Source organism: Dendronephthya gigantea, unplaced genomic scaffold (genome assembly GCF_004324835.1).
Source record: "Dendronephthya gigantea isolate DGI-Jeju-01 unplaced genomic scaffold, DenGig_1.0 000135F, whole genome shotgun sequence".
NCBI classification, from domain to species: domain Eukaryota; kingdom Metazoa; phylum Cnidaria; class Anthozoa; order Malacalcyonacea; family Nephtheidae; genus Dendronephthya; species Dendronephthya gigantea.
In genome coordinates this window covers 186,455-211,625 of record NW_021163145.1, presented here as the reverse complement: position 1 = coordinate 211,625, position 25,171 = coordinate 186,455, and the positions used below count along the sequence as shown (strand labels likewise).

The 25,171-nt window shown below is 35.1% G+C and overlaps 3 protein-coding genes and 4 long non-coding RNA genes across 8 annotated transcripts; 6 read left to right on the top strand and 1 right to left on the bottom strand.

Moving 5' to 3' along the window:
• Positions 1-41: 41 nt before the first annotated feature.
• On the top strand, positions 42-1,407 carry LOC114536405 (adhesion G protein-coupled receptor E2-like). The gene is made up of 8 exons (XM_028557762.1): positions 42-77; positions 166-285; positions 373-492; positions 575-694; positions 782-901; positions 990-1,109; positions 1,194-1,239; positions 1,401-1,407. The coding sequence occupies exons 2-8, from the start codon at positions 210-212 to the stop codon at positions 1,405-1,407; spliced, it is 609 nt and encodes a 202-aa protein (XP_028413563.1). The 5' UTR covers positions 42-77; positions 166-209.
• A 487-nt stretch (positions 1,408-1,894) lies between these two features.
• LOC114536423 lies at positions 1,895-2,242 on the top strand. The gene is made up of 3 exons (XR_003688441.1): positions 1,895-1,930; positions 2,019-2,138; positions 2,226-2,242. It is a non-coding gene; the product is annotated as an uncharacterized LOC114536423 (long non-coding RNA).
• A 1,488-nt stretch (positions 2,243-3,730) lies between these two features.
• LOC114536399 lies at positions 3,731-4,573 on the top strand. Of its 2 annotated transcripts, none has more exons than XR_003688438.1 (3): positions 3,731-3,773; positions 3,862-3,981; positions 4,069-4,094. It is a non-coding gene; the product is annotated as an uncharacterized LOC114536399 (long non-coding RNA). The 2 variants fall into 2 exon arrangements; XR_003688439.1 differs by lacking the exons at positions 3,731-3,773; positions 4,069-4,094 and adding exons at positions 4,276-4,396; positions 4,484-4,573 and having other exon boundaries at positions 3,970-3,981.
• Positions 4,574-4,973: 400 nt separating this feature from the next.
• LOC114536400 lies at positions 4,974-5,323 on the top strand. Its single transcript, XR_003688440.1, has 3 exons — positions 4,974-5,010; positions 5,095-5,214; positions 5,300-5,323. It is a non-coding gene; the product is annotated as an uncharacterized LOC114536400 (long non-coding RNA).
• Positions 5,324-7,425: 2,102 nt separating this feature from the next.
• Positions 7,426-7,788, top strand: LOC114536375. Its single transcript, XR_003688425.1, has 3 exons — positions 7,426-7,468; positions 7,557-7,676; positions 7,765-7,788. It is a non-coding gene; the product is annotated as an uncharacterized LOC114536375 (long non-coding RNA).
• Positions 7,789-9,913: 2,125 nt separating this feature from the next.
• On the top strand, positions 9,914-13,719 carry LOC114536404 (fibrillin-3-like). The gene is made up of 11 exons (XM_028557761.1): positions 9,914-9,941; positions 10,432-10,551; positions 10,641-10,760; positions 10,852-10,971; positions 11,457-11,477; positions 11,689-11,808; positions 12,053-12,112; positions 12,154-12,318; positions 12,403-12,522; positions 12,658-12,717; positions 13,550-13,719. The coding sequence occupies exons 1-11, from the start codon at positions 9,914-9,916 to the stop codon at positions 13,717-13,719; spliced, it is 1,104 nt and encodes a 367-aa protein (XP_028413562.1).
• Positions 13,720-17,235: 3,516 nt separating this feature from the next.
• Positions 17,236-24,247, bottom strand: LOC114536392 (ZP domain-containing protein-like). The gene is made up of 9 exons (XM_028557745.1): positions 24,227-24,247; positions 23,909-23,995; positions 22,292-22,381; positions 21,744-22,082; positions 20,759-20,998; positions 19,945-20,304; positions 19,555-19,780; positions 18,717-19,021; positions 17,236-17,955 (listed from the first exon to the last, which is right to left on the bottom strand). Exons 4-9 carry the CDS (start codon positions 21,991-21,993, stop codon positions 17,753-17,755), a joined length of 1,584 nt encoding a protein of 527 aa, XP_028413546.1. The 5' UTR covers positions 21,994-22,082; positions 22,292-22,381; positions 23,909-23,995; positions 24,227-24,247; the 3' UTR covers positions 17,236-17,752.
• Between the last annotated feature and the right edge of the window lie 924 nt (positions 24,248-25,171).

Sequence of the window (25,171 nt, the reverse complement as noted above, 5' to 3'; positions counted from 1 at the left end):
TACGTGCAATAACACAGATGGATCTTATATCTGCATATGCCAGTCTGGATATACTGGAGATGGATTTAATTGCCCAGGTGATTCAACGTAAAATGTTTTTTTACGAGATATTTTCAAAAGGGCAAAATAAACGTAAAAAATAAAATGCTACAACTGCCATTTCAGATGTTGACGAATGTGTGTTATCTTCACCATGTAATTCGGATGCTATGTGCAATAACACACACGGATCTTATATCTGCATATGTAATTCTGGATATATAGGAGATGGATTTAATTGCACAGGTAACACAACTTAAAAAAAGTTTTTTTTACAAAATATATAAGTAGAACGCAGTAAATGGAAAAAAAATGCTACATCCGCCATTTTAGATGTTGACGAATGCCTAACATCTTCCCCATGTCATTCCAATGCTACGTGCAATAACACAGATGGATCTTATATTTGCACATGTGATACTGGATATATAGGAGATGGATTTCATTGCACAGGTGACACAACGAAAAAAGTTTTTTACGAAATATTTAAGTAGAACGCAGCAAAAAAAAAAATATTCTACAACTGCCATTTCAGATGTTGACGAATGTGTCATATCTCCACAATGTCATTCCAATGCTACGTGCAATAACACAGATGGATCTTATATCTGCATATGCCAGTCTGGATATACTGGAGATGGATTTAATTGCCCAGGTGATTCAACGTAAAATGTTTTTTACCAGATATTTTCAAAAGGGCAAAATAAACGTAAAAATTAAAATGCTACAACTGCCATTTCAGATGTTGACGAATGTGTGTTATCTTCACCATGTAATTCGAATGCTATGTGCAATAACACACATGGATCTTATATTTGCATATGTAATTCTGGATATATAGGAGATGGATTTAATTGCACAGGTAACACAACTTAAAAAAAGTTTTTTTTTACGAAATATTTAAGTAGAAGGCAGTAAATGGAAAAAAAATGCTACATCCGCTATTTTAGATGTTGACGAATGCCTAACATCTTCCCCATGTCATTCCAATGCTACGTGCAATAACACAGATGGATCTTATATTTGCACATGTGATACTGGATATATAGGAGATGGATTTCATTGCACAGGTGACACAACGAAAAAAGTTTTTTTTACGAAATATTTAAGTAGAACGCAGCAAAAAGAAAAATATTCTAAAACTGCCATTTCAGATGTTGACGAATGTGTAATATCTCCACCATGTCATTCCAATGCTACGTGCAATAACACAGATGGATCTTATATCTGCATATGCCAGTCTGGATATACTGGAGATGGATTTAATTGCCCAGGTGATTCAACGTAAAATGTTTTTTACCAGATATTTTCAAAAGGGCAAAATAAACGTAAAAATTAAAATGCTACAACTGCCATTTCAGATGTTGACGAATGTGTGTTATCTTCACCATGTAATTCGAATGCTATGTGCAATAACACACATGGATCTTATATTTGCATATGTAATTCTGGATATATAGGAGATGGATTTAATTGCACAGGTAACACAACTTAAAAAAAGTTTTTTTTTACGAAATATTTAAGTAGAAGGCAATAAATGGAAAAAAAATGCTACATCCGCTATTTTAGATGTTGACGAATGCCTAACATCTTCCCCATGTCATTCCAATGCTACGTGCAATAACACAGATGGATCTTATATTTGCACATGTGATACTGGATATATAGGAGATGGATTTCATTGCACAGGTGACACAACGAAAAAAGTTTTTTTACGAAATATTTAAGTAGAACGCAGCAAAAAGAAAAATATTCTACAACTGCATTTCAGATGTTGACGAATGTGTAATATCTCCACCATGTCATTCCAATGCTACGTGCAATAACACAGATGGATCTTATATCTGCATATGCCAGTCTGGATATACTGGAGATGGATTTAATTGCCCAGGTGATTCAACGTAAAATGTTTTTTTACGAGGTATTTTCAAAAGGGCAAAATAAACGTAAAAAATAAAATGCTACAACTGCCATTTCAGATGTTGACGAATGTATGTTATCTTCACCATGTAATTCGAATGCTATGTGCAATAACACACATGGATCTTATATTTGCATATGTAATTCTGGATATATAGGAGATGGATTTAATTGCACAGGTAACACAACTTAAAAAAAGTTTTTTTTACGAAATATTTTAGTAGAACGCGGTAAATGGAAAAAATATGCTACATCCGCCATTTTAGATGTTGACGAATGCCTAAATTCTTCCCCATGTCATTCCAATGCTACGTGCAATAACACAGATGGATCTTATATTTGCACATGTGATACTGGATATATAGGAGATGGATTTCATTGCACAGGTGACTCAACGAAAAAAGTTTTTTTACGAAATATTTAAGTAGAACGCAGCAAAAAGAAAAATATTCTACAACTGCAATTTCAGATGTTGACGAATGTGTAATATCTCCACCATGTCATTCCAATGCTACGTGCAATAACACAGATGGATCTTATATCTGCATATGCCAGTCTGGATATACTGGAGATGGATTTAATTGCCCAGGTGATTCAACGTAAAATGTTTTTTTACGAGATATTTTCAAAAGGGCAAAATAAACGTAAAAAATAAAATGCTACAACTGCCATTTCAGATGTTGACGAATGTGTGTTATCTTCACCATGTAATTCAATGCTATGTGCAATAACACACACGGATCTTATATCTGCATATGTAATTCTGGATATACAGGAGATGGATTTAATTGCACAGGTAACACAACTTAAAAAAAGTTTTTTTACAAATATTAAGTAGAACGCAGTAAATGGAAAAAAAATGCTACATCCGCCATTTTAGATGTTGACGAATGCCTAACATCTTCCCCATGTCATTCCAATGCTACGTGCAATAACACAGATGGATCTTATATTTGCACATGTGATACTGGATATAGGAGATGGATTTCATTGCACAGGTGACACAACGAAAAAAGTTTTTTACGAAATATTTAAGTAGAACGCAGCAAAAAGAAAAATATTTTACAACTGCCATTTCAGATGTTGACGAATGTGTCATATCTCCATCATGTCATTCCAATGCTACGTGCAATAACACAGATGGATCTTATATCTGCATATGCCAGTCTGGATATACTGGAGATGGATTTAATTGCCCAGGTGATTCAACGTAAAATGTTTTTTTAGATATTTTCAAAAGGCAAAATAAACGTAAAAATAAAATGCTACAACTGCCATTTCAGATGTTGACGAATGTGTGTTATCTTCACCATGTAATTCGAATGCTATGTGCAATAACACACATGGATCTTATATTTGCATATGTAATTCTGGATATATAGGAGATGGATTTAATTGCACAGGTAACACAACTTAAAAAAAGTTTTTTTTTACGGAATATTTAAGTAGAAGGCAGTAAATGGAAAAAAAATGCTACATCCGCTATTTTAGATGTTGACGAATGCCTAACATCTTCCCCATGTCATTCCAATGCTACGTGCAATAACACAGATGGATCTTATATTTGCACATGTGATACTGGATATATAGGAGATGGATTTCATTGCACAGGTGACTCAACGAAAAAAGTTTTTTTACGAAATATTTAAGTAAAACGCAGCAAAAAGAAAAATATTCTACAACTGCAATTTCAGATGTTGACGAATGTGTAATATCTCCACCATGTCATTCCAATGCTACGTGCAATAACACAGATGGATCTTATATCTGCATATGCCAGTCTGGATATACTGGAGATGGATTTAATTGCCCAGGTGATTCAACGTAAAATGTTTTTTTACGAGATATTTTCAAAAGGGCAAAATAAACGTAAAAAATAAAATGCTACAACTGCCATTTCAGATGTTGACGAATGTGTGTTATCTTCACCATGTAATTCGAATGCTATGTGCAATAACACACACGGATCTTATATCTGCATATGTAATTCTGGATATATAGGAGATGGATTTAATTGCACAGGTAACACAACTTAAAAAAAGTTTTTTTTACAAAATATTTTAGTAGAACGCAGTAAATAGAAAAAAAATGCTACATCCGCTATTTTAGATGTTGACGAATGCCTAACATCTTCCCCATGTCATTCCAATGCCTACGTGCAATAACACAGATGGATCTTATATTTGCACATGTGATACTGGATATATAGGAGATGGATTTCATTGCACAGGTGACACAACGAAAAAAGTTTTTTTTACGAAATATTTAAGTAGAACGCACAAGCAAAAAGAAAATATTCTACAACTGCCATTTCAGATGTTTGACGAATGTGTAATATCTCCACCATGTCATTCCAATGCTACGTGCAATAACACAGATGGATCTTATATCTGCATATGCCAGTCTGGATATACTGGAGATGGATTTAATTGCCCAGGTGATTCAACGTAAAATGTTTTTTTACGAGATATTTTCAAAAGGGCAAAATAAACGTAAAATTAAAATGCTACAACTGCCATTTCAGATGTTGACGAATGTGTGTTATCTTCACCATGTAATTCGAATGCTATGTGCAATAACACACATGGATCTTATATTTGCATATGTAATTCTGGATATAGGAGATGGATTTAATTGCACAGGTAACACAACTTAAAAAAGTTTTTTTTACGAAATATTTAAGTAGAAGGCAGTAAATGGAAAAAAAATGCTACATCCGCTATTTTAGATGTTGACGAATGCCTAACATCTTCCCCATGTCATTCCAATGCTACGTGCAATAACACAGATGGATCTTATATTTGCACATGTGATACTGGATATATAGGAGATGGATTTCATTGCACAGGTGACACAACGAAAAAAGTTTTTTTTACGAAATATTTAAGTAGAACGCAGCAAAAAGAAAAATATTCTAAAACTGCCATTTCAGATGTTGACGAATGTGTAATATCTCCACCATGTCATTCCAATGCTACGTGCAATAACACAGATGGATCTTATATCTGCATATGCAGTCTGGATATACTGGAGATGGATTTAATTGCCCAGGTGATTCAACGTAAAATGTTTTTTACCATATTTTCAAAAGGGCAAAATAAACGTAAAAATAAAATGCTACAACTGCCATTTCAGATGTTGACGAATGTGTGTTATCTTCACCATGTAATTCGAATGCTATGTGCAATAACACACATGGATCTTATATTTGCATATGTAATTCTGGATATATAGGAGATGGATTTAATTGCACAGGTAACACAACTTAAAAAAAGTTTTTTTTTACGAAATATTTAAGTAGAAGGCAATAATGGAAAAAAATGCTACATCCGCTTTTTAGATGTTGACGAATGCCTAACATCTTCCCATGTCATTCCAATGCTACGTGCAATAACACAGATGGATCTTATATTTGCACATGTGATACTGGATATATAGGAGATGGATTTCATTGCACAGGTGACACAACGAAAAAAGTTTTTTTTACGAAATATTTAAGTAGAACGCAGCAAAAAGAAAAATATTCTAAAACTGCCATTTCAGATGTTGACGAATGTGTAATATCTCCACCATGTCATTCCAATGCTACGTGCAATAACACAGATGGATCTTATATCTGCATATGCCAGTCTGGATATACTGGAGATGGATTTAATTGCCCAGGTGATTCAACGTAAAATGTTTTTTACGAGGTATTTTCAAAAGGGCAAAATAACGTAAAAAAAAAATGCTACAACTGCCATTTCAGATGTTGACGAATGTGTGTTATCTTCACCATGTAATTCGAATGCTATGTGCAATAACACACATGGATCTTATATTTGCATATGTAATTCTGGATATATAGGAGATGGATTTAATTGCACAGGTAACACAACTTAAAAAAAGTTTTTTTTTTACGAAATATTTAGTAGAACGCGTAAATGGAAAAAATATGCTACATCCGCCATTTTAGATGTTGACGAATGCCTAAATTCTTCCCCATGTCATTCCAATGCTACGTGCAATAACACAGATGGATCTTATATTTGCACATGTGATACTGGATATATAGGAGATGGATTTCATTGCACAGGTGACACAACGAAAAAAGTTTTTTTACGAAATATTTAAGTAGAACGCAGCAAAAAGAAAAATATTCTAAAACTGCTTTTCAGATGTTGACGAATGTGTAATATCTCCACCATGTCATTCCAATGCTACGTGCAATAACACAGATGGATCTTATATCTGCATATGCCAGTCTGGAATACTGGAGATGGATTTAATTGCCCAGGTGATTCAACGTAAAATGTTTTTTTACGAGATATTTTCAAAAGGGCAAAAAAACGTAAAAAATAAAATGCTACAACTGCCATTTCAGATGTTGACGAATGTGTGTTATCTTCACCATGTAATTCGGATGCTATGTGCAATAACACACACGGATCTTATATCTGCATATGTAATTCTGGATATACAGGAGATGGATTTAATTGCACAGGTAACACAACTTAAAAAAAGTTTTTTTTACAAAATATATAAGTAGAACGCAGTAAATGGAAAAAAAAATGCTACATCCGCCATTTTAGATGTTGACGAATGCCTAACATCTTCCCCATGTCATTCCAATGCTACGTGCAATAACACAGATGGATCTTATATTTGCACATGTGATACTGGATATATGGGAGATGGATTTCATTGCACAGGTGACACAACGAAAAAAGTTTTTTACGAAATATTTAAGTAGAACGCAGCAAAAAGAAAAATATTTTACAACTGCCATTTCAGATGTTGACGAATGTGTCATATCTCCATCATGTCATTCCAATGCTACGTGCAATAACACAGATGGATCTTATATCTGCATATGCCAGTCTGGATATACTGGAGATGGATTTAATTGCCCAGGTGATTCAACGTAAAATGTTTTTTACTAGATATTTTCAAAAGGACAAAATAAACGTAAAAATTAAAATGCTACAACTGCCATTTCAGATGTTGACGAATGTGTGTTATCTTCACCATGTAATTCGAATGCTATGTGCAATAACACACATGGATCTTATATTTGCATATGTAATTCTGGATATATAGGAGATGGATTTAATTGCACAGGTAACACAACTTAAAAAAAGTTTTTTTTTACGAATATTTAAGTAGAAGGCAGTAAATGGAAAAAAATGCTACATCCGCTATTTTAGATGTTGACGAATGCCTAACATCTTCCCCATGTCATTCCAATGCTACGTGCAATAACACAGATGGATCTTATATTTGCACATGTGATACTGGATATATAGGAGATGGATTTCATTGCACAGGTGACTCAACGAAAAAAGTTTTTTTACGAAATATTTAAGTAGAACGCAGCAAAAAGAAAAATATTCTACAACTGCCATTTCAGATGTTGACGAATGTGTAATATCTCCACCATGTCATTCCAATGCTACGTGCAATAACACAGATGGATCTTATATCTGCATATGCCAGTCTGGATATACTGGAGATGGATTTAATTGCCCAGGTGATTCAACGTAAAATGTTTTTTTACGAGGTATTTTCAAAAGGGCAAAATAAACGTAAAAAATAAAATGCTACAACTGCCATTTCAGATGTTGACGAATGTGTGTTATCTTCACCATGTAATTCGAATGCTATGTGCAATAACACACATGGATCTTATATTTGCATATGTAATTCTGGATATATAGGAGATGGATTTAATTGCACAGGTAACACAACTTAAAAAAAGTTTTTTTTTACGAAATATTTTAGTAGAACGCGGTAAATGGAAAAAATATGCTACATCCTCCATTTTAGATGTTGACGAATGCCTAACATCTTCCCATGTCATTCCAATGCTACGTGCAATAACACAGATGGATCTTATATTTGCACATGTGATACTGGATATATAGGAGATGGATTTCATTGCACAGGTGACTCAACGAAAAAAGTTTTTTTACGAAATATTTAAGTAGAACGCAGCAAAAAGAAAAATATTCTACAACTGCCATTTCAGATGTTGACGAATGTGTAATATCTCCACCATGTCATTCCAATGCTACGTGCAATAACACAGATGGATCTTATATCTGCATATGCCAGTCTGGATATACTGGAGATGGATTTAATTGCCCAGGTGATTCAACGTAAAATGTTTTTTTACGAGGTATTTTCAAAAGGGCAAAATAAACGTAAAAAATAAATGCTACAACTGCCATTTCAGATGTTGACGAATGTGTGTTATCTTCACCATGTAATTCGAATGCTATGTGCAATAACACACATGGATCTTATATTTGCATATGTAATTCTGGATATATAGGAGATGGATTTAATTGCACAGGTAACACGACTTAAAAAAAGTTTTTTTTTACGAAATATTTTAGTAGAAGGCGGTAAATGAAAAAAATATGCTACATCCGCCATTTTAGATGTTGACGAATGCCTAACATCTTCCCCATGTCATTCTAATGCTACGTGCAATAACACAGATGGATCTTATATTTGCACATGTGATACTGGATATATAGGAGATGGATTTCATTGCACAGGTGACTCAACGAAAAAGTTTTTTACGAAATATTTAAGTAGAACGCAGCAAAAAGAAAATATTCTACAACTGCCATTTCAGATGTTGACGAATGTGTAATATCTCCACCATGTCATTCCAATGCTACGTGCAATAACACAGATGGATCTTATATCTGCATATGCCAGTCTGGATATACTGGAGATGGATTTAATTGCCCAGGTGATTCAACGTAAAATGTTTTTTTACGAGATATTTTCAAAAGGGCAAAATAAACGTAAAAAATAAAATGCTACAACTGCCATTTCAGATGTTGACGAATGTGTGTTATCTTCACCATGTAATTCGAATGCTATGTGCAATAACACACACGGATCTTATATCTGCATATGTAATTCTGGATATATAGGAGATGGATTTAATTGCACAGGTAACACAACTTAAAAAAAGTTTTTTTTACGAAATATTTAAGTAGAACGCAGTAAATAGAAAAAAAATGCTACATCCGCTATTTTAGATGTTGACGAATGCCTAACATCTTCCCCATGTCATTCCAATGCTACGTGCAATAACACAGATGGATCTTATATTTGCACATGTGATACTGGATATATAGGAGATGGATTTCATTGCACAGGTGACACAACGAAAAAAGTTTTTTTACGAAATATTTAAGTAGAACGCAGCAAAAAGAAAAATATTCTACAACTGCCATTTCAGATGTTGACGAATGTGTAATATCTCCACCATGTCATTCCAATGCTACGTGCAATAACACAGATGGATCTTATATCTGCATATGCCAGTCTGGATATACTGGAGATGGATTTAATTGCGCAGGTGATTCAACGTAAAATGTTTTTTTACGAGATATTTTCAAAAGGGCAAAATAAACGTAAAAATAAAATGCTACAACTGCCATTTCAGATGTTGACGAATGTGTGTTATCTTCACCATGTAATTCGGATGCTATGTGCAATAACACACACGGATCTTATATGCTATGTAATTCTGGATATATAGGAGATGGATTTAATTGCACAGGTAACACAACTTAAAAAAGTTTTTTTTACAAAATATATAAGTAGAACGCAGTAAATGGAAAAAAATGCTACATCCGCCATTTTAGATGTTGACGAATGCCTAACATCTTCCCCATGTCATTCCAATGCTACGTGCAATAACACAGATGGATCTTATATTTGCACATGTGATACTGGATATATAGGAGATGGATTTCATTGCACAGGTGACACAACGAAAAAAGTTTTTTTACGAAATATTTAAGTAGAACGCAGCAAAAAGAAAAATATTCTACAACTGCCATTTCAGATGTTGACGAATGTGTAATATCTCCACCATGTCATTCCAATGCTACGTGCAATAACACAGATGGATCTTATATCTGCATATGCCAGTCTGGATATACTGGAGATGGATTTAATTGCCCAGGTGATTCAACGTAAAATGTTTTTTTACGAGGTATTTTCAAAAGGGCAAAATAAACGTAAAAAATAAAATGCTACAACTGCCATTTCAGATGTTGACGAATGTGTGTTATCTACACCATGTAATTCGAATGCTATGTGCAATAACACACACGGATCTTATATCTGCATATGTAATTCTGGATATATAGGAGATGGATTTAATTGCACAGGTAACACAACTTAAAAAAAGTTTTTTTTACGAAATATTTAAGTAGAACGCAGTAAATGGAAAAAATGCTACATCCGCCATTTTAGATTTTGACGAATGCCAAACATCTTCCCCATGTCATTCCAATGCTACGTGCAATAACACAGATGGTTCTTATATCTGCACATGTAATTCTGGATATATAGGAGATGGATTTAATTGCACAGGTGACTCAACGAAAAAAGTTTTTTTTAGAAATATTTAAGTACAACGTAGTAAATGCGAAAATAAAAATGCTGCATCTGCCATTTCAGATGTTGACGAATGTGTAATATCTCCACCATGTCATTCCAATGCTACATGCAATAACACAGATGGATCTTATTTTTGCACATGCGATCCTGGATATACTGGTGATGGATTTAATTGCACAGGTGATTCAACGTAAAAAAATTTTTTACGAGATATTTTCAAAAAGGACGAAATAAATATAAAAAATAAAATGTTACAACTGCCTTTTCAGATTTTGACGAATGCCTAACATCTTCCTCATGTCATTCCAACGCTACGTGCAATAACACAGATGGATCTTATATCTGCACATGTATTTCTGGATATATAGGAGATGGATTTAATTGCTCAGGTGACACAACGTAAAATGTTTTTTTTTTCCCGAAATGATTAAGTAGAACGCAGTAAATGGGAAAATAAAAATGCGGCATCTGCCATTTTAGATGTTAACGAATGTGTAATATCTCCACCATGTCATTCCAATGCTACATGCAACAACACAGATGGATCTTATTTTTGCACATGCCAATCTGGATATACTGGGGATGGGTTTAATTGCTCAGGTAAAACAAAGCAAACATTTTAATTTACCGATTTTTGTCGAAAAGAAATACTGGAAAATTAAAATGCTACAACTGCCATTTCAGATGTAGCACAGATAAGACAACGGAAAAAGTTTTTTTACGTAATACTTTTAAGGTAGAGCACATAAAATGTAAAAATAAAAATCCTGATTGACATTTTAGATGTTGACGAATGCGTAATATCTCCCCCATGTCATTCCAATGCTACGTGCAATAACACAGATGGATCTTATATTTGCACATGTGATACTGGATATATAGGACATGGATTTAATTGCACAGGTGACACAACGAAAAAAATTTTTTTAAGAAAAATTTAAGTAGAACGCAGCAAAAAGAAAAATATTCTACAACTGCCATTTCAGATGTTGACGAATGTGTAATATCTCCACCATGTCATTCCAATGCAACGTGCAATAACACAGATGGATCTTATGTTTGCACATGTAATTCTGGATATACAGGAGATGGATTTATTTGCACAGGTGAGATAACCTAAAAGTCTTTTTCCTCATGTCATTCCAACGCTACGTGCAATAACACAGATGGATCTTATATCTGCACATGTATTTCTGGATATATAGGAGATGGATTTAATTGCTCAGGTGACACAACGTAAAATGTTTTTTTTTTCCCGAAATGATTAAGTAGAACGCAGTAAATGGGAAAATAAAAATGCGGCATCTGCCATTTTAGATGTTAACGAATGTGTAATATCTCCACCATGTCATTCCAATGCTACATGCAACAACACAGATGGATCTTATTTTTGCACATGCCAATCTGGATATACTGGGGATGGGTTTAATTGCTCAGGTAAAACGAAGCAAACATTTTAATTTACCGATTTTTGTCGAAAAGAAATACTGGAAAATTAAAATGCTACAACTGCCATTTCAGATGTAGCACAGATAAGACAACGGAAAAAGTTTTTTTTACGTAATACTTTTAAGGTAGAGCACATAAAATGTAAAAATAAAAATCCTGATTGACATTTTAGATGTTGACGAATGCGTAATATCTCCCCCATGTCATTCCAATGCTACGTGCAATAACACAGATGGGTCTTATATCTGCACATGTAAATCTGGATATGCAGGAGATGGATTTATTTGCACAGGTGAGACTACGTAAAAGTCTTTTTACGAAATATTTAAGTAGAACACAGTGATTGGGAAAATAAAAATGCTTCAACTACCATTTCATATGTTGACGAATGCCTAACATCTTCCCTATGTCATTTTAATGCTACTTGCAATAACACCGATGGATTTTATATTTGCACTTGTGATTTTGGATATAATGGAGATGGATTTAATTGCACAGGTGAGGTATCTTAGATAACGTTTTACCAAATGCTTGAGTAAAAACAGTAAATGGAAGAGTGAAATGCTTTAACTGCCGTTTCAGATGTTGATGAATGCGTAACATCTTCCCCATGTCATTCGAATGCTACGTCCAATGACACAGATGGATCATATATTTGCAAATGTGTTTCTGGATATACTGGAGATGGATTTAATTGCTCAGGTAAGACAATGTAAATGATTTTATTTACCGATTTTTTGAGTCGAAAAGAGTATATGGAAACATCTGCTATTCTAGGTGTTCACGAATGCCAAACATTTCCCCCATGTCATTCCAATGCTACGTGCAATAACACAGATGGATCTTATATCTGCACATGTTATTCTGGATACACTGGAGATGGATTTAACTGCACAGGTAAGAAAACGTAAATAGTGTTTTATGAAATATTTAAGTACAGCTTTTAAAAATCGTCCTACTTTTACAAGCTAGATATTATGAGGTAAATCAAATTCAGATCAGTTGGTTTTAAAAAGGTCGTGAAGTGTTAAGTCAAGATCATTGCATATGGAAATAACGTCCGAGGTCATGATGTTAATGGGCCTACTTTGACAACGGAATTAAAAATTTCAATCGAAAACAACCAAGCGGAGCATTCAACTATAAGAACCTGTGACATTAATTGAGACATGGTAGAAGATCAGTCAGAAAGCATAGATCAACCATGTATTTCTAACGATGCTGTACAAATCGTATCTGGAAGAATTTGGCACCAGAGTTAGCTATACATGTGACCGAAATATTCAGTACTTCATTCGCCAAAGGGGTTTTTCCTATGTTATGGAAGGACTCCTACCTACCAATTCCAAAAGTCACTCCGGTGTCATGCGACGGAGATCTTAGACCAGTTGCTTATACTCAGTGCATAGCAAAAGTTCAGGACGATTTTGCCATGGAGTGGTTGATTGCAGATTTTCAACGTGAAATAGGTCCGCAACAATCCTGTTTACTGAAGGGCTCATCTATACTGCATACTATCATTTGGACATGTTTGAAAACTGGCTCTCCTCCTTTGACCAACCGGGACAGTATCTCAGAGTGTGTTTCTTCGATTTTAGTAAAGCATTTGATCATATTGACCGTACTATTTTAACAACTGTTCCTGGCTTGAATTTGAAGTGTGTACAATTCCTTTCCAACTTAAGATCCATTAAACCCGGTAAAATGATATAATTATCATTGTTTGCAGACGTGGATGAGTGCGTGGAAGGTGCGTGTAGTTTAAATGCAAACTGCACAAACACCAAAGGTTCATACGTATGTGAATGCCATGGTGGATATGAAGGATTCGGGACAAATTGCACAGGTAAACTGGGCTATTTCTATATCTTGGTCCGTCAATTAAGATCGTTTTATTAAGTAAATATTACTTAATATTGAAAAAGCTCAAGAAAAGAGTAGTTTTTTATTTTTACAAAAATAATGAATTACTCAAAACAACATCAAATGCACCTACCAAGATTACGGTAGGATTATATGATAATTACATTATAAAATCTCTTCGCAGTTGTGATAAACCCTTTTAAGGAACCCTTGGCACCTGGAAAAAGTAATTTTTTATTTGCCAAAAATAATCAATTGCTTATTAAAAAAAACATGCAAGGACGAATGCAGTCACCAAGATTGCAGTGTTCCTTATTCGCAAACGACGTATCATGGACAAATTTGCCCATGAAAGCTATGTAAACTAAAGTAAGACCATGACCACGTTCGTAATATTTTCGGAAACTTCAATTGGTTTTCGTGAGCTCTTGTCGAAATTTTTCTATTTCTACTGAAGTGTTTTACTTCACAATCACTAAATTTTGGCGTTCTGCAAGACGTTCAGCAATTTTTTAAAGCAAATTGAGGTAAGTGTTTATTGAGAGCAGCACTATAACGATTATTTGCTTCTTTGGGTGTGAATGGTTGGGAAAGCTACATTTCATGAAGAAGATCCACCCAAAGTACAACATTAAAGAATGTTTTAAAAGTTTTTAACTTCAGTTACGGAGATATATCGGCTCAAAATGTCCTGCATAGAAATCACGTGACTACCCAGCTTCCACAATTCTAATGATTATGTTTTTTAAAAAAGAAACATTCTAGAGTCTTTTTTCTAAAATGAAAGCTAGACGTTTTCCCGAAATAGGATCAATGTTTGCATGGTTAGCGCAATATCTATAAAAACCAGCACAGTATACATTTCATGGGAACATTAATTATAACTTACTATATTTTATCATGTCAATGCTAAAATCAGCGCTGTTTTTACCTGAGAGAAGATTATTCGTTAAATCTGCTTGCACTGAAGTAGATGTAAATGCTTACATCCTGTCACGAAAAGTTTCCCCCGTCTCCCGACCTGTTCGAACAGTATGCATGATCTTTTTGTTTGGCCGTCTAGGTTTGGTTGAGAACACTCGGATAAAAGGAAATTTTTCTGCCCAATGCGGTCCGGAGAACGATCAATCCTGACCAGAAACCATGCATGCAGCCAGTTTCTGTACATACAGGAAGCGCTTGGTGCTTTTTACTCACAGGCCTATTATTTTGTGACGTACAAAATTTTTTTACAATTGATCGTGAAGCAAAAAAAAGGCCATGCATGCTTCAATAAAACTGTCATATGGTTTCGATGGGCATTAACACATAACCCGGCCGTTTCGTTTATAGCATTTTTTCACTTTTGTGTATCACGTTAGTTTCGTGTTATTTTCTATGCCATCGCATTCGCGACCAGTGCATTTTTCGAATCATATTCTAACTAGAAATACATGCATGCAGCAACCCCTCGCCATTTCAAACGAAGCAAAATATTTCCTGAGCTAGCCAGACCTAACCTTCAATATTATGAAATGTCCTAAATGTAATGCCGATAGCTGATGTTTTGGAAACAAACACAGTCGTAAAGGTGAAGTGAAATCATCCGTTTTCCTGCTGCTTTCCGTTGCATTAAGTTACAGACTTTCACAGTTTAAGTGAGAGTTAATACTTCATTATAGCTAAACCTTCAAAACATCAAAACAGCACAAATAATATAAATAACCAAGCAGTGAACGTCGAATGCTGTTTTTCGATTATTAAATTCATGCAGTGATTGCAGTCGACTCTATAAACCTTTAAAGTGATATTTGTTATATTAAAACTCCGAATTACACTTTTAAAGACTCTTTTGGAAGTTAAAACGATGATGTAAAGCCTTAAATAGTCGGTCACGTCTTCGCAAAACCGAGCAAAACGACGTACTGTACCAAGGTCATAAAATGTATTCGTACAGCAAACACGAAATAAATAAACCTATAAATAAACAAAATAGACTCCTACCATTTCAAGGATTATAATCGAGTTGTTCCTTTTCACCGCTAATTCTTCCAGTTCTGATAATATTTTAAACTCTTCCCAGTGTTTTATCTGTTATTTGATTCCACATTTCATATTTTGTTTTCGAAACATTTTTTTAAAGAAATAGTTTGCAAAATGACAGTTAAATTGCTGACGTTTTTCACTGAAAAACAAACGTTTCGTCTTAGCCAATCAGTAAGTTGCTGATTACCAGTCTACACTCGTTCGCATTTCGCGCATGCGCACAAGTACCATGACCATTGAACGTCCATGGTCCAAATTTAGGCGACTTTGGATTCCGCTATGTTCTCCCGGGTCCCGGGTGTAATTCCTAATCTCCGGGCGGAATTAGTACCCTCGCACGGTGCTCCGCACCGGCTCGGGGATTAGCATACGTAGCACTCTTTTCATCAGATAAAACAAACACATCGTTTCAAAATGCGATCTTACGTAATTGAGTTATATAGATTGATAAATTAACAGGGTGTCCCAAAAAAAAGCAACCACTTAAATATGCAAGAACATTAATACAGCTCTAAAGCGCAATAGATAAGCACCTCTGGGAATTGAAAATGGCTCTTAATTCTTCATTTACAATGGTAAAAGTCATTTTAGCTGAACTATGGTGCAAACCCGAACAATATTAATATTCTTGCATATTTAAGTGGTTGCGTTTTTTTTGGGACACCCTGTACAGCATTATTAGGGATTATCTAAGTTTGCTTAATTCACAGATGTTTGTTTGAAGATTTAATATCGTTAAAATTGATGACAAATTTTAGTACAATAATAAAAAAATTCTGGCAAGCTGAGCGGAGTTTTCAAAATGTGAAAAGTTATTTTTCAGATGAAGATAGGTACAGATGAAGAAATCAGTAATTCTAAACAAAATGCTTTGCCTAAAATTATTTTTGAGGTAAAGCGGTTATTAACTTCTTTTTCTGGCCGAAAACGATATCGTTTTTTAATATTCATTTTTTGTAAATTGACGTTCTGATTGGTCGATTTGTACCACGTGAATGGATGTTATATAACAACAACGCCACGGCAGTACCGTTATAGGATTTATTGCACTATCAAAATGGCGGCAACAAACAAAAAATTTGTTGAACTTAGCGAAGTGAACGAAAAGGAAATTAATGTAATTATAGATGAATCCACATCGAAAAATACCAAACGGGCAACCGCTTGGGGTGTTTTAGTATTTAAAGATAAGCATGTGTTGTTTAGTTAAGTTTAAAAATGATACAAAGTCTTTACAAGTTTACTCAAAATGAATATTAAAAGCATTAAAGCACTCTTTGTTTGTGCATCATCGGGTTTTACATGTACTCGTTCAAAAGTTTGTGCAGTATTGAATTTCTCGTTCCTTGTTCGTGAACTCGTGCATGTAAAACCCGATAATGCACTCACAGAGTGCATTAATCCTTAAATATCGTTTGATATTGTTTTAATTGGAAAAACATTTTCAACTACTGACCTGTTTTTTTCTATAACACCCTTGTAATGATACTAAAGTATTATTCGCCTCATGCTGGTTAAATATAACTAAATAAAAACCTTAAATTTGTCTTGGTATTAAATCAGTAATATTTACCCTGCCTTTGGCAAATAATATTCACTTAATATATGCTCCCGAGGAAAATAGTGAATTTTGTTTTCCCAAGAGTCTGAATATTTCCCGAGACGAAGTGGATAGTGTCAGTGGCGTATACGGGAGACGGTAATTGGGGCGACAATTTTTCACTTGTCAGCCTGGCGAGAAACATTGCAATAATTTAAAGTCGTGTGACTACGAATGAACCAATCATAATTAAACACACAGCATCTGAATAACAATAATTGTTGAATATTTAGTATTTAGCAATTAGCAATGGTTATGGTATATTTGTAACATCTCATCAAGCGGAAATGAGGTTAGATCTACGTTGAATATTATACTTCCTTGAGTGAAGGATTTCCTAATTATACATGCATATTTCTTAATGTCTTTAACTTAACGTTTGTTCCTAAATGATAGCTTATTAGACGTTTATATAATGCATTATTGAATCAAAAAGGAATGTTTTTATTCTCCTGTCACGTTGCTGCAGCCAAGTTCTTCCACTTTTTTAGCAGGGAATTCCGTTGGAATCTTTTCAACGGACGCCGTTAAACTGCCCCTGCGACGTCTTCTGACCAACACGACGACAGTCAGAGATAGCGCAACAACAATAACAGCGGCACAAGCCAGTATGGCAAACATGACAGGACTGTCCCCGGACTGAACAGCTAGTAAATATAAATCTCAAGATTAATAATTGTGGTTTTCATGTAGGTGTGGGATGTTTGAATTTTTTTCAGTATTTCTCTTGAAATAACGTTTGTCTGTCGATCCGTGCGTTCCTTGTTAAAACACAATAACTATGTTCACTGCCTGAAACAAAAATGGGCAGATATCTTGGTTTAATTTGGTTGAGCTTGGTTGATCTTGCCGGTTTTGTAGTTTCGTTAAAAAAGTTCGTATACTGGAAATGCATGAATTGTAAACTAAAGTCGAGATTAACTGCCGATAATCTTCTTCTTTCTAGTCACCTGGTTCATAATTATCCCGCACAATGGAAATAGTTATGAACAAACTGTAAAAAATTGTCTGGCAATAAGGTTCTTTAAGACATAGGCGTATTGGCGCAACTTCGTTTGGGGGGGAGAGGGGGCAAAAAAATTACCCCAATTTTTTAATTATACAATGTGCCCAAATTTTAACTTTTACCAGTTTTGTAATAATAAACTTGGCAAAGTGCCGGATGTACTGAGAAGAAAGTATAAAAAAATGGCCAAATATGTGATATATATTACAACATTTGGTTTTAAAAATTTTAGCTATGTAACTCTTTTTCAGTTTGCCGGAATTTTGAGCTGGACTTTGCTCGAAAGGGAGGGGCAAGTGCCCCCTCTGCCTCCCTGTCCCGCACGCCTATGCTTTTACACAACGATATAAAAGAATCAAGAAGCAAATTACGTTTCTACAAGATAAATCAAAGTGAGCAAACCTTCGTCATTGCCATTCTGGTCCTTTTTATCTTGCTTTTTCGTTTCCTCTCGATACATAATGGGGCCAATTGAAAGTTTGTAGGCTTTGTCAGTAGCGTCACCTACATCGCGACGTTTTCGTCTGTTAGAACAACTGGTACTTTTTGCACAAATGGAATCTGGAACGTTTCTGTTACATAATCGAAGGTCACAATGGATATAAACGAAAGTGTGGTTAGCAATAAATCGGAAAACCTGGATGCTAAATCTATGACTTTTTTGCAAACCACTTGTATCATGGATGATAGTCGAATCTTTGCCACAGCTGCAAGAAATAAGTAAAATTTACTTTCATACACCATTCCAGAGCATATACACAGCAATCTTGTAAACTTAAGGTCCTGTGAGAGATGTAAGTTTGGCAACTACTGAACTTTTGTCTTTATTACACTCAATGGCGCTTCTTACACTTACATCTTACAGACTCTTCACTAATTTACACTTCTTAAATGTAGAATTACATAATGATTTGTATTCCAAGTCGCAAGAAAGATTGCACCGTGTAACATGGCTTTTAGTGTCCTAACATTAAATAAATTTTTATTATTGATTTCGTGATAAAAATTCCGAACGTAAAAATTACCTTAGGTTGCGGTAAGATGAAAGCAGAAGAATGTTATGTGTGTGAAAAATGTTATGGCAATCTTCATGTTTATCAGTTACTGCTGCAATACATGATCGCTGATACTTTCTTGAGGGTTATAAATTAACTAGCGCTTAATTTGAAGAAACGGCACGGATTTGAATCATTCGAATTTAAAGAAAGCGAGAGACAAAATAGTTTTCCAAAACACTTACCCGCCAGACATGAATTCATACTGAGGTGTGTCGTATGACTTGCTACTTGGCGTTGCACGGCATGTCTCGGCGCGTACAACTATATCAGGGTTTTGGGTATCCACATAATACTGGATGTTGATACGATCGGAAAAGCTTTTAAATGCAGGATAATCCTCCGAAGAAGAAGAAAGAAAGCCAGCGTCGGTGTAAGAACCCAATTTCACGGTAAAGTTTCCCAGACTGCCTAAGTTTAAGACATAATCAGATATGTTAAAAATGTTGGCAGAAAAATTATGGAGAAAAATCTGATCAATTTCCCATCCTGGGCGGGAATGATGAAAATCGTTTCCTTCTCTCTTTTGTACTAGTAAAACCTGACATTAAACAAATGTGATATAATTTACATACTTTGCTTAATTACTATCTCTGGTTTCGGAGGCTCAAATTTTAAACCGCTGACACTGATTAAACGACTATAAGCACATTTGAAGCTGAAAACGAATGACTGTTCCCTTGTAATGACAGACCCTGGAGAGATTGGAGCGGCTGCAGTTAAAGTATTGTTATAGAACATTTGTTGATCCGTCTCCGAATACGTCGTTCCACATTCATTCAACGCCGTCGTTATAAACACGTGTGATGCATTGTAGCTTGCTTTACACGAACTATCAGCAAGATGAGTGTTGTTAAGATCCAGAGATGATAATTTGTGCCTTCCAATTATCACCGTAACATTATCTTTCCTGCATATTACCAAATACGACATTGCTAGAGAAAAAAATGGCAGTTGTGTACTCGTGTAATACAAACTAAGCAGATACTTCAGTGGAGTATTGAGGAAGGGGAAGGAGAAAGTTTTGGAAAAGGAAACAAGATGGGTAAAAAAGGAATAGAAAATGTATGGGGAAAAGTAATGAAAAAGCGTAAAGAAGATGAAGAGGAAGGAAGAAGAAATAAAGTGAAAGGTGAAGAAGGACGAGGAAGGCAAAGATAGAGAGGTGGAAGAAGAAATTACGACGGATGAGGAGGAAAGAATAAAATGTGTTGGGGGAGTAGTGTAAGAAGGACAAGATGAAAAGATGAGATCTTATCACTTTTATTGTGGTACTATAATTTCATCAAATACATTTCTATTTTCCGTGACTGCTTCAAGGTCAAAATTAAAGGAATAAGAAAACATGTATATGTGACCGTAATAAAGATTCTTGAAATTAAACCCTACCATTACAAGTCGTCCGTGACATTTTCTTTGCTAGCGTTGAAAATTCATTAAAATTGCTCAGCATATACACATGTTCATCTGCTGGAGCGGATCCCATTGTTTCTAGTTCTGATTGATCGATCCCTGAACCAACTCCAACAGAAAATATGTTGACCCCGATGTTTTTTAAGTTTTGAGCTGGCTGATCAACACTACCACTGCTTTGACCGTCAGTGAGAACGATTAAAACTTTTCTCGCATCTGAAAAATATGCATGTCTGTTTATATGTTGTGGGAAGAATGCCCAATACTGTTTCGGCCCACACAAACACTGAAAAACACTGGGGTGGTGTGGTGTGGTGTGGTGTGGTGTGGCGTGGCGTGGCGTGGCGTGGCGTGGCGTGGCGTGGCGTGGCGTGGCGTGGCGTGGCGTGGTGTGGCGTGGTGTGGTGCGGTGTGGTATGGTATGGTATGGTATGGTATGGCAAAGACTTATAAAACGAATTAAGTTGTGTAATACTTCCAAAATCACACTCGTGTTTGGTTAATTGCTAATCACTCATTCACATGCACACTATGATTTCGTCAATAGTGCACTCCTGTTTTAATTTTAGTCCTATTCGTCGTATATTACATAAATCAAATAATGTACTGCGGTAGAATTTATTCTTCTGGCAAAAACAAACAAAATGGAGAAAACGTATTTACATACAAACTAAACAGCCCTGGGAGGAACTAAGAAAGGCCAAAATGGTAAAAAAAATACTGATAAAAGTGCAAGACTGTGTTTTAACGTAAGAAAAACTACTCGAGTCATAATACAAAAAAAATTTTATCATGCTAATAATATAAGATAATAATACCATGCTATCATCGATTTTATCATGCTAATAACATAAGATAATAATACCATGTTGCTCGTGTAGTTATAACTTGTGATATTAAACCCAAATTGTATATACTTGCTACCACATGTTTTCCTATAAACTTATATTTTTTCACGCACCTGAAAGTCGGGCCCCGTTATTGGAATTGAACATCTCTGACAACGCTTGTGCCAAGGCTGAAGCGGTATTAGTACCACCACCAGTGTAGGGAATGTTATCTATTGCTGAATGAAGATCTTCTCGAGAACCAAATACACGTGAAAATGGAAAATTTAATGAGGAAGACGACGCATATGAAATAACTGAAACTCTTGTGTATGATTGTGAAATCACGAAATGATCGGTGAGATCTTTCACAAAAGATTTCATTTTGCCATAATCGGTTGATCCAATGCTACCAGAGCTGTCCAATATAAACCCTAGGTCAAGCTTTTCGTAGCAATGTGTAATATTTTCATCTGACATTAAAGATAAAAAAATGGTATTATTCTCATTGTAAAGAGCCACTTAGGACTTCAAATGGTAATATTACGCTTCATGCAAACTACAAATACGCTAGCTTTTCTCTACAGTGCCAGACATGAATTTAGATTTCAGCATTTCTTGTCTTCTTTTAGTAGTCTTGGGAACCCAACACGCTACGGAACTTTATCTGCCCTGTATTTACCTTGTCTTTTCACGCGGATTTTTCTCACTGGATTTTCACGCAGTGCAAACAACTCATTTTCTGATTGGACTCCTTCAGAACTTTTTTCTTCTTTATAAAAAAAGTTAGATAAAAACAGTAAGCTGCATGTACGCATATACAAAATAATTAGGCTTTCTTTCTACAATTGCCATGGCCAGAAATGCAGGCCGGTAAGCGGTGAGGTGTGTAGGATCATGCGGTTCAGTTTAAAGTTTGAATAAAGCTAGAATTTTTTCAAACCAGCCTTGACGTGGACATTTTCTGACGCCCGCCCACAACGAGCAGAAATTGGAGCTGTAAGGTACCTGATATGCTCGGAGAATACACTTTCTTATATTATTTAAATCGTGAAAATATTCTTCTTCGATCCGTAGTATACTTGGGCATTTCGAGATATACTCAAATTTTCAGTGGTTAAAGATCGATAAAATTGATGATGTTTTGGACGTGGACAAACATGACTTTTCAATTGTGGCTTACATAGAAAGTAAATTTTAATAATATGGGGCGCCATATTGGATTTTCAAATTAGCGCTAAATATATAGAGGTTATAAATAACACTAGAGGAGGCATTGGTATCGGAAACATCAGTCGAAAAAGGGAGCGCGCCAATAGAGGACAAATTCCAGTCCCGGATGCTAAGCCAAGTGCCTATTGCCTACATCAATGGCTCCTTAGCAACCACACTTTGTTTTTTGAACTGCTGTTACTATCTTAGACATCCTGAAATTATATTTTAAGGAAAAAAACATTTAGAAATGAAAAACCTCCTTTAAATTTTGTCCTCGGTCATCGTCAATGAGTGCAAATCCGGGACTTGGATTAACGCGCTCCCCAATTTCTCCTCGATGCTTCCTCTACTGTTATTTTTAATAATGTTATCTCCATGGCTAAATCAGCATGCTCGGCATCCATATTGGCTGCATTTCTGGCCATATTGAAATTGGTAAATAATTTTTAAATAATGTTTATATGGTAATTGGTAAATAATGTTTATAAGGTATATTGAGCGTCCAAATGTTTGGTTTAAGACTAAACTTTTGTTTTGCGGACGTTCTGAATGGGTTTTGGTAGGCTCTAGATCTGACACACAAGATACATAATTATTCTTAGTAGTGACTTTAGCTGTAAATGCAAATCATGTACATGTGGTCGCAACGAACATAGCATCGCTATTCAGTTCCCTGCGGTAATTTAATTTGATCATCAGTGCTTGCAGACACGATCAGTAATTAATGGTGTTGTACTGTAGTTTCGAAAACTTAAGGTATTTATCAGATGAAAAATGAATCAGTCACCTTGCCCGTTTTACTCTTGTACCAGTAAAGGACCCGAAAATACGCCAATACGAATCATGTGATTGTATGTATGAAAATGCATGCTTGCTTATTATACGTCACGTGGAATCAGTTGGATAACAGGCTGCGCTATATATTTTAGCGGCTGTTTTCTGCTATCAATGGCAAGGATATAGGAGAATGTAAATAATTTATCAATTCCGATGATTGAAGCAATTTTATCCTAGTTGAACAGGCTGTAAGTCGTTGATTCAATTGTGGGCACATTGCATTGAGTATAATCATTAGTAACCTTACTTTGAAATTTTTCGTTTCCCCATGATTGTTCCACCAAGAATTTATTTTCCCAGCCCTCCTCGACTGTTGCATTTATAATTAGTATTCCTGTAAGCAAAAGCTGATAGATATTCAACGTTCGTAAAGTATTTTTGTCAAGTTAAATTATTTTTACGAAGCATGTCAATTTAACACTGCTTACAAAGATCTTCTGGGCATCTCTCGTGGAAGAAAAACTGTTGTTTCCAACAACTTGCTTATTTAGTGTAATGACAGATGCAAGCAGTAAGAAGGTCAAGGAAATTGTGAATGGCCATGTAATATTATAATATAGCTTACCTAAGGTGAGCAGGAAGAATTGAAAAGTGAAATGACTTGCCATAAGCAGTTATCCTGAAAACAACATAGTGAATTTTGAACTGGTAGTACTATAGACCTATTCGAAAAAGGGCAAGAGGCCTGTTTCGAGTTACGCGAGAACGAGGCTAGTCAGATTTCCTCGGCTTAATTTAAACTAACTTGTTAATTTTCTCACTTTTTCGCTGGACCTGTTGCAAGCTACACAAAAAGTTTTTCCAGTCAAAATTTAGAAATATGGAAATGGTTTTGAAATTTTGCCAAAAGAAAACCTGACTAGCCTCGTTCTCGCGTAACTCGTAACAAGTTGCTCTTTTTGGAATAGGTCTAGAATTGCAGGCGGTAGGCGGTGAGGTGTATGTGCTCATGCGGTTCATTTTTTAGTTATTCAGATCAGTATCGCTCAATTTGAGAAAGAAAATATTACATAAATTTGTTGCAAAACAGATATAACCGTTCGGAGAGTCTATAGAACTTGTGAATTTATTAATTATATAGACTTTCAGTCAAAAGGAAAATCAATGCAATAGCGATGTAAAAAACATTTACATCAACAGGCTATCAAGGTGAAAGAAATGAACGTTTGGTCAAAACCCAATCTTAGCATTACAGTCTGTGACTATATCTGAGCAATTCGACTTTCAAGTTCATTTGAATTTTGCATGCATGTGTCATTGAATGATTAAATTACACAAAATGTCCCAATGAGAGTTCTTATTATACATGCTGTGTGTACTGGCGTTTATTACGAAATGATAATTCGGTATAAATAGCGTATATTGTATATTTATGGACTGAATTGCCAAAATATGTGAAAAACACTCAAGAAATACTCGTTGTTCCTGCAACGTACTCGTTGTTCCTGCAACGCCTTATATAGTCCTTACATAAACTTATTATATAGTCTATTTAAGTTGCTCTTCTTTG

What these genes read in the sequence shown, in the direction of transcription:
- LOC114536405 (XM_028557762.1), top strand. Translation starts at nt 210, where the DNA reads ATGTGCAATAACACACACGGATCTTATATCTGCATATGTAATTCTGGA. An exon ending in AGATGGATTTCATTGCACAG is followed by an intron (nt 493 to 574) that starts GTGACACAACGA and finishes CTGCCATTTCAG; the next exon opens with ATGTTGACGAATGTGTCATA. An exon ending in AGATGGATTTAATTGCACAG is followed by an intron (nt 902 to 989) that starts GTAACACAACTT and finishes CCGCTATTTTAG; the next exon opens with ATGTTGACGAATGCCTAACA.
- LOC114536404 (XM_028557761.1), top strand. Translation starts at nt 9,914, where the DNA reads ATGGATTTAATTGCCCAGGTGATTCAAC. An exon ending in AGATGGATTTAATTGCACAG is followed by an intron (nt 12,319 to 12,402) that starts GTGAGGTATCTT and finishes CTGCCGTTTCAG; the next exon opens with ATGTTGATGAATGCGTAACA. An exon ending in AGATGGATTTAACTGCACAG is followed by an intron (nt 12,718 to 13,549) that starts GTAAGAAAACGT and finishes CATTGTTTGCAG; the next exon opens with ACGTGGATGAGTGCGTGGAA.
- LOC114536392 (XM_028557745.1), bottom strand. Translation starts at nt 21,993, where the DNA reads ATGAAATCTTTTGTGAAAGATCTCACCGATCATTTCGTGATTTCACAA. An exon ending in AGAGATAGTAATTAAGCAAA is followed by an intron (nt 19,781 to 19,944) that starts GTATGTAAATTA and finishes TCTTAAACTTAG; the next exon opens with GCAGTCTGGGAAACTTTACC. An exon ending in TATGAATTCATGTCTGGCGG is followed by an intron (nt 19,022 to 19,554) that starts GTAAGTGTTTTG and finishes TATTTCTTGCAG; the next exon opens with CTGTGGCAAAGATTCGACTA.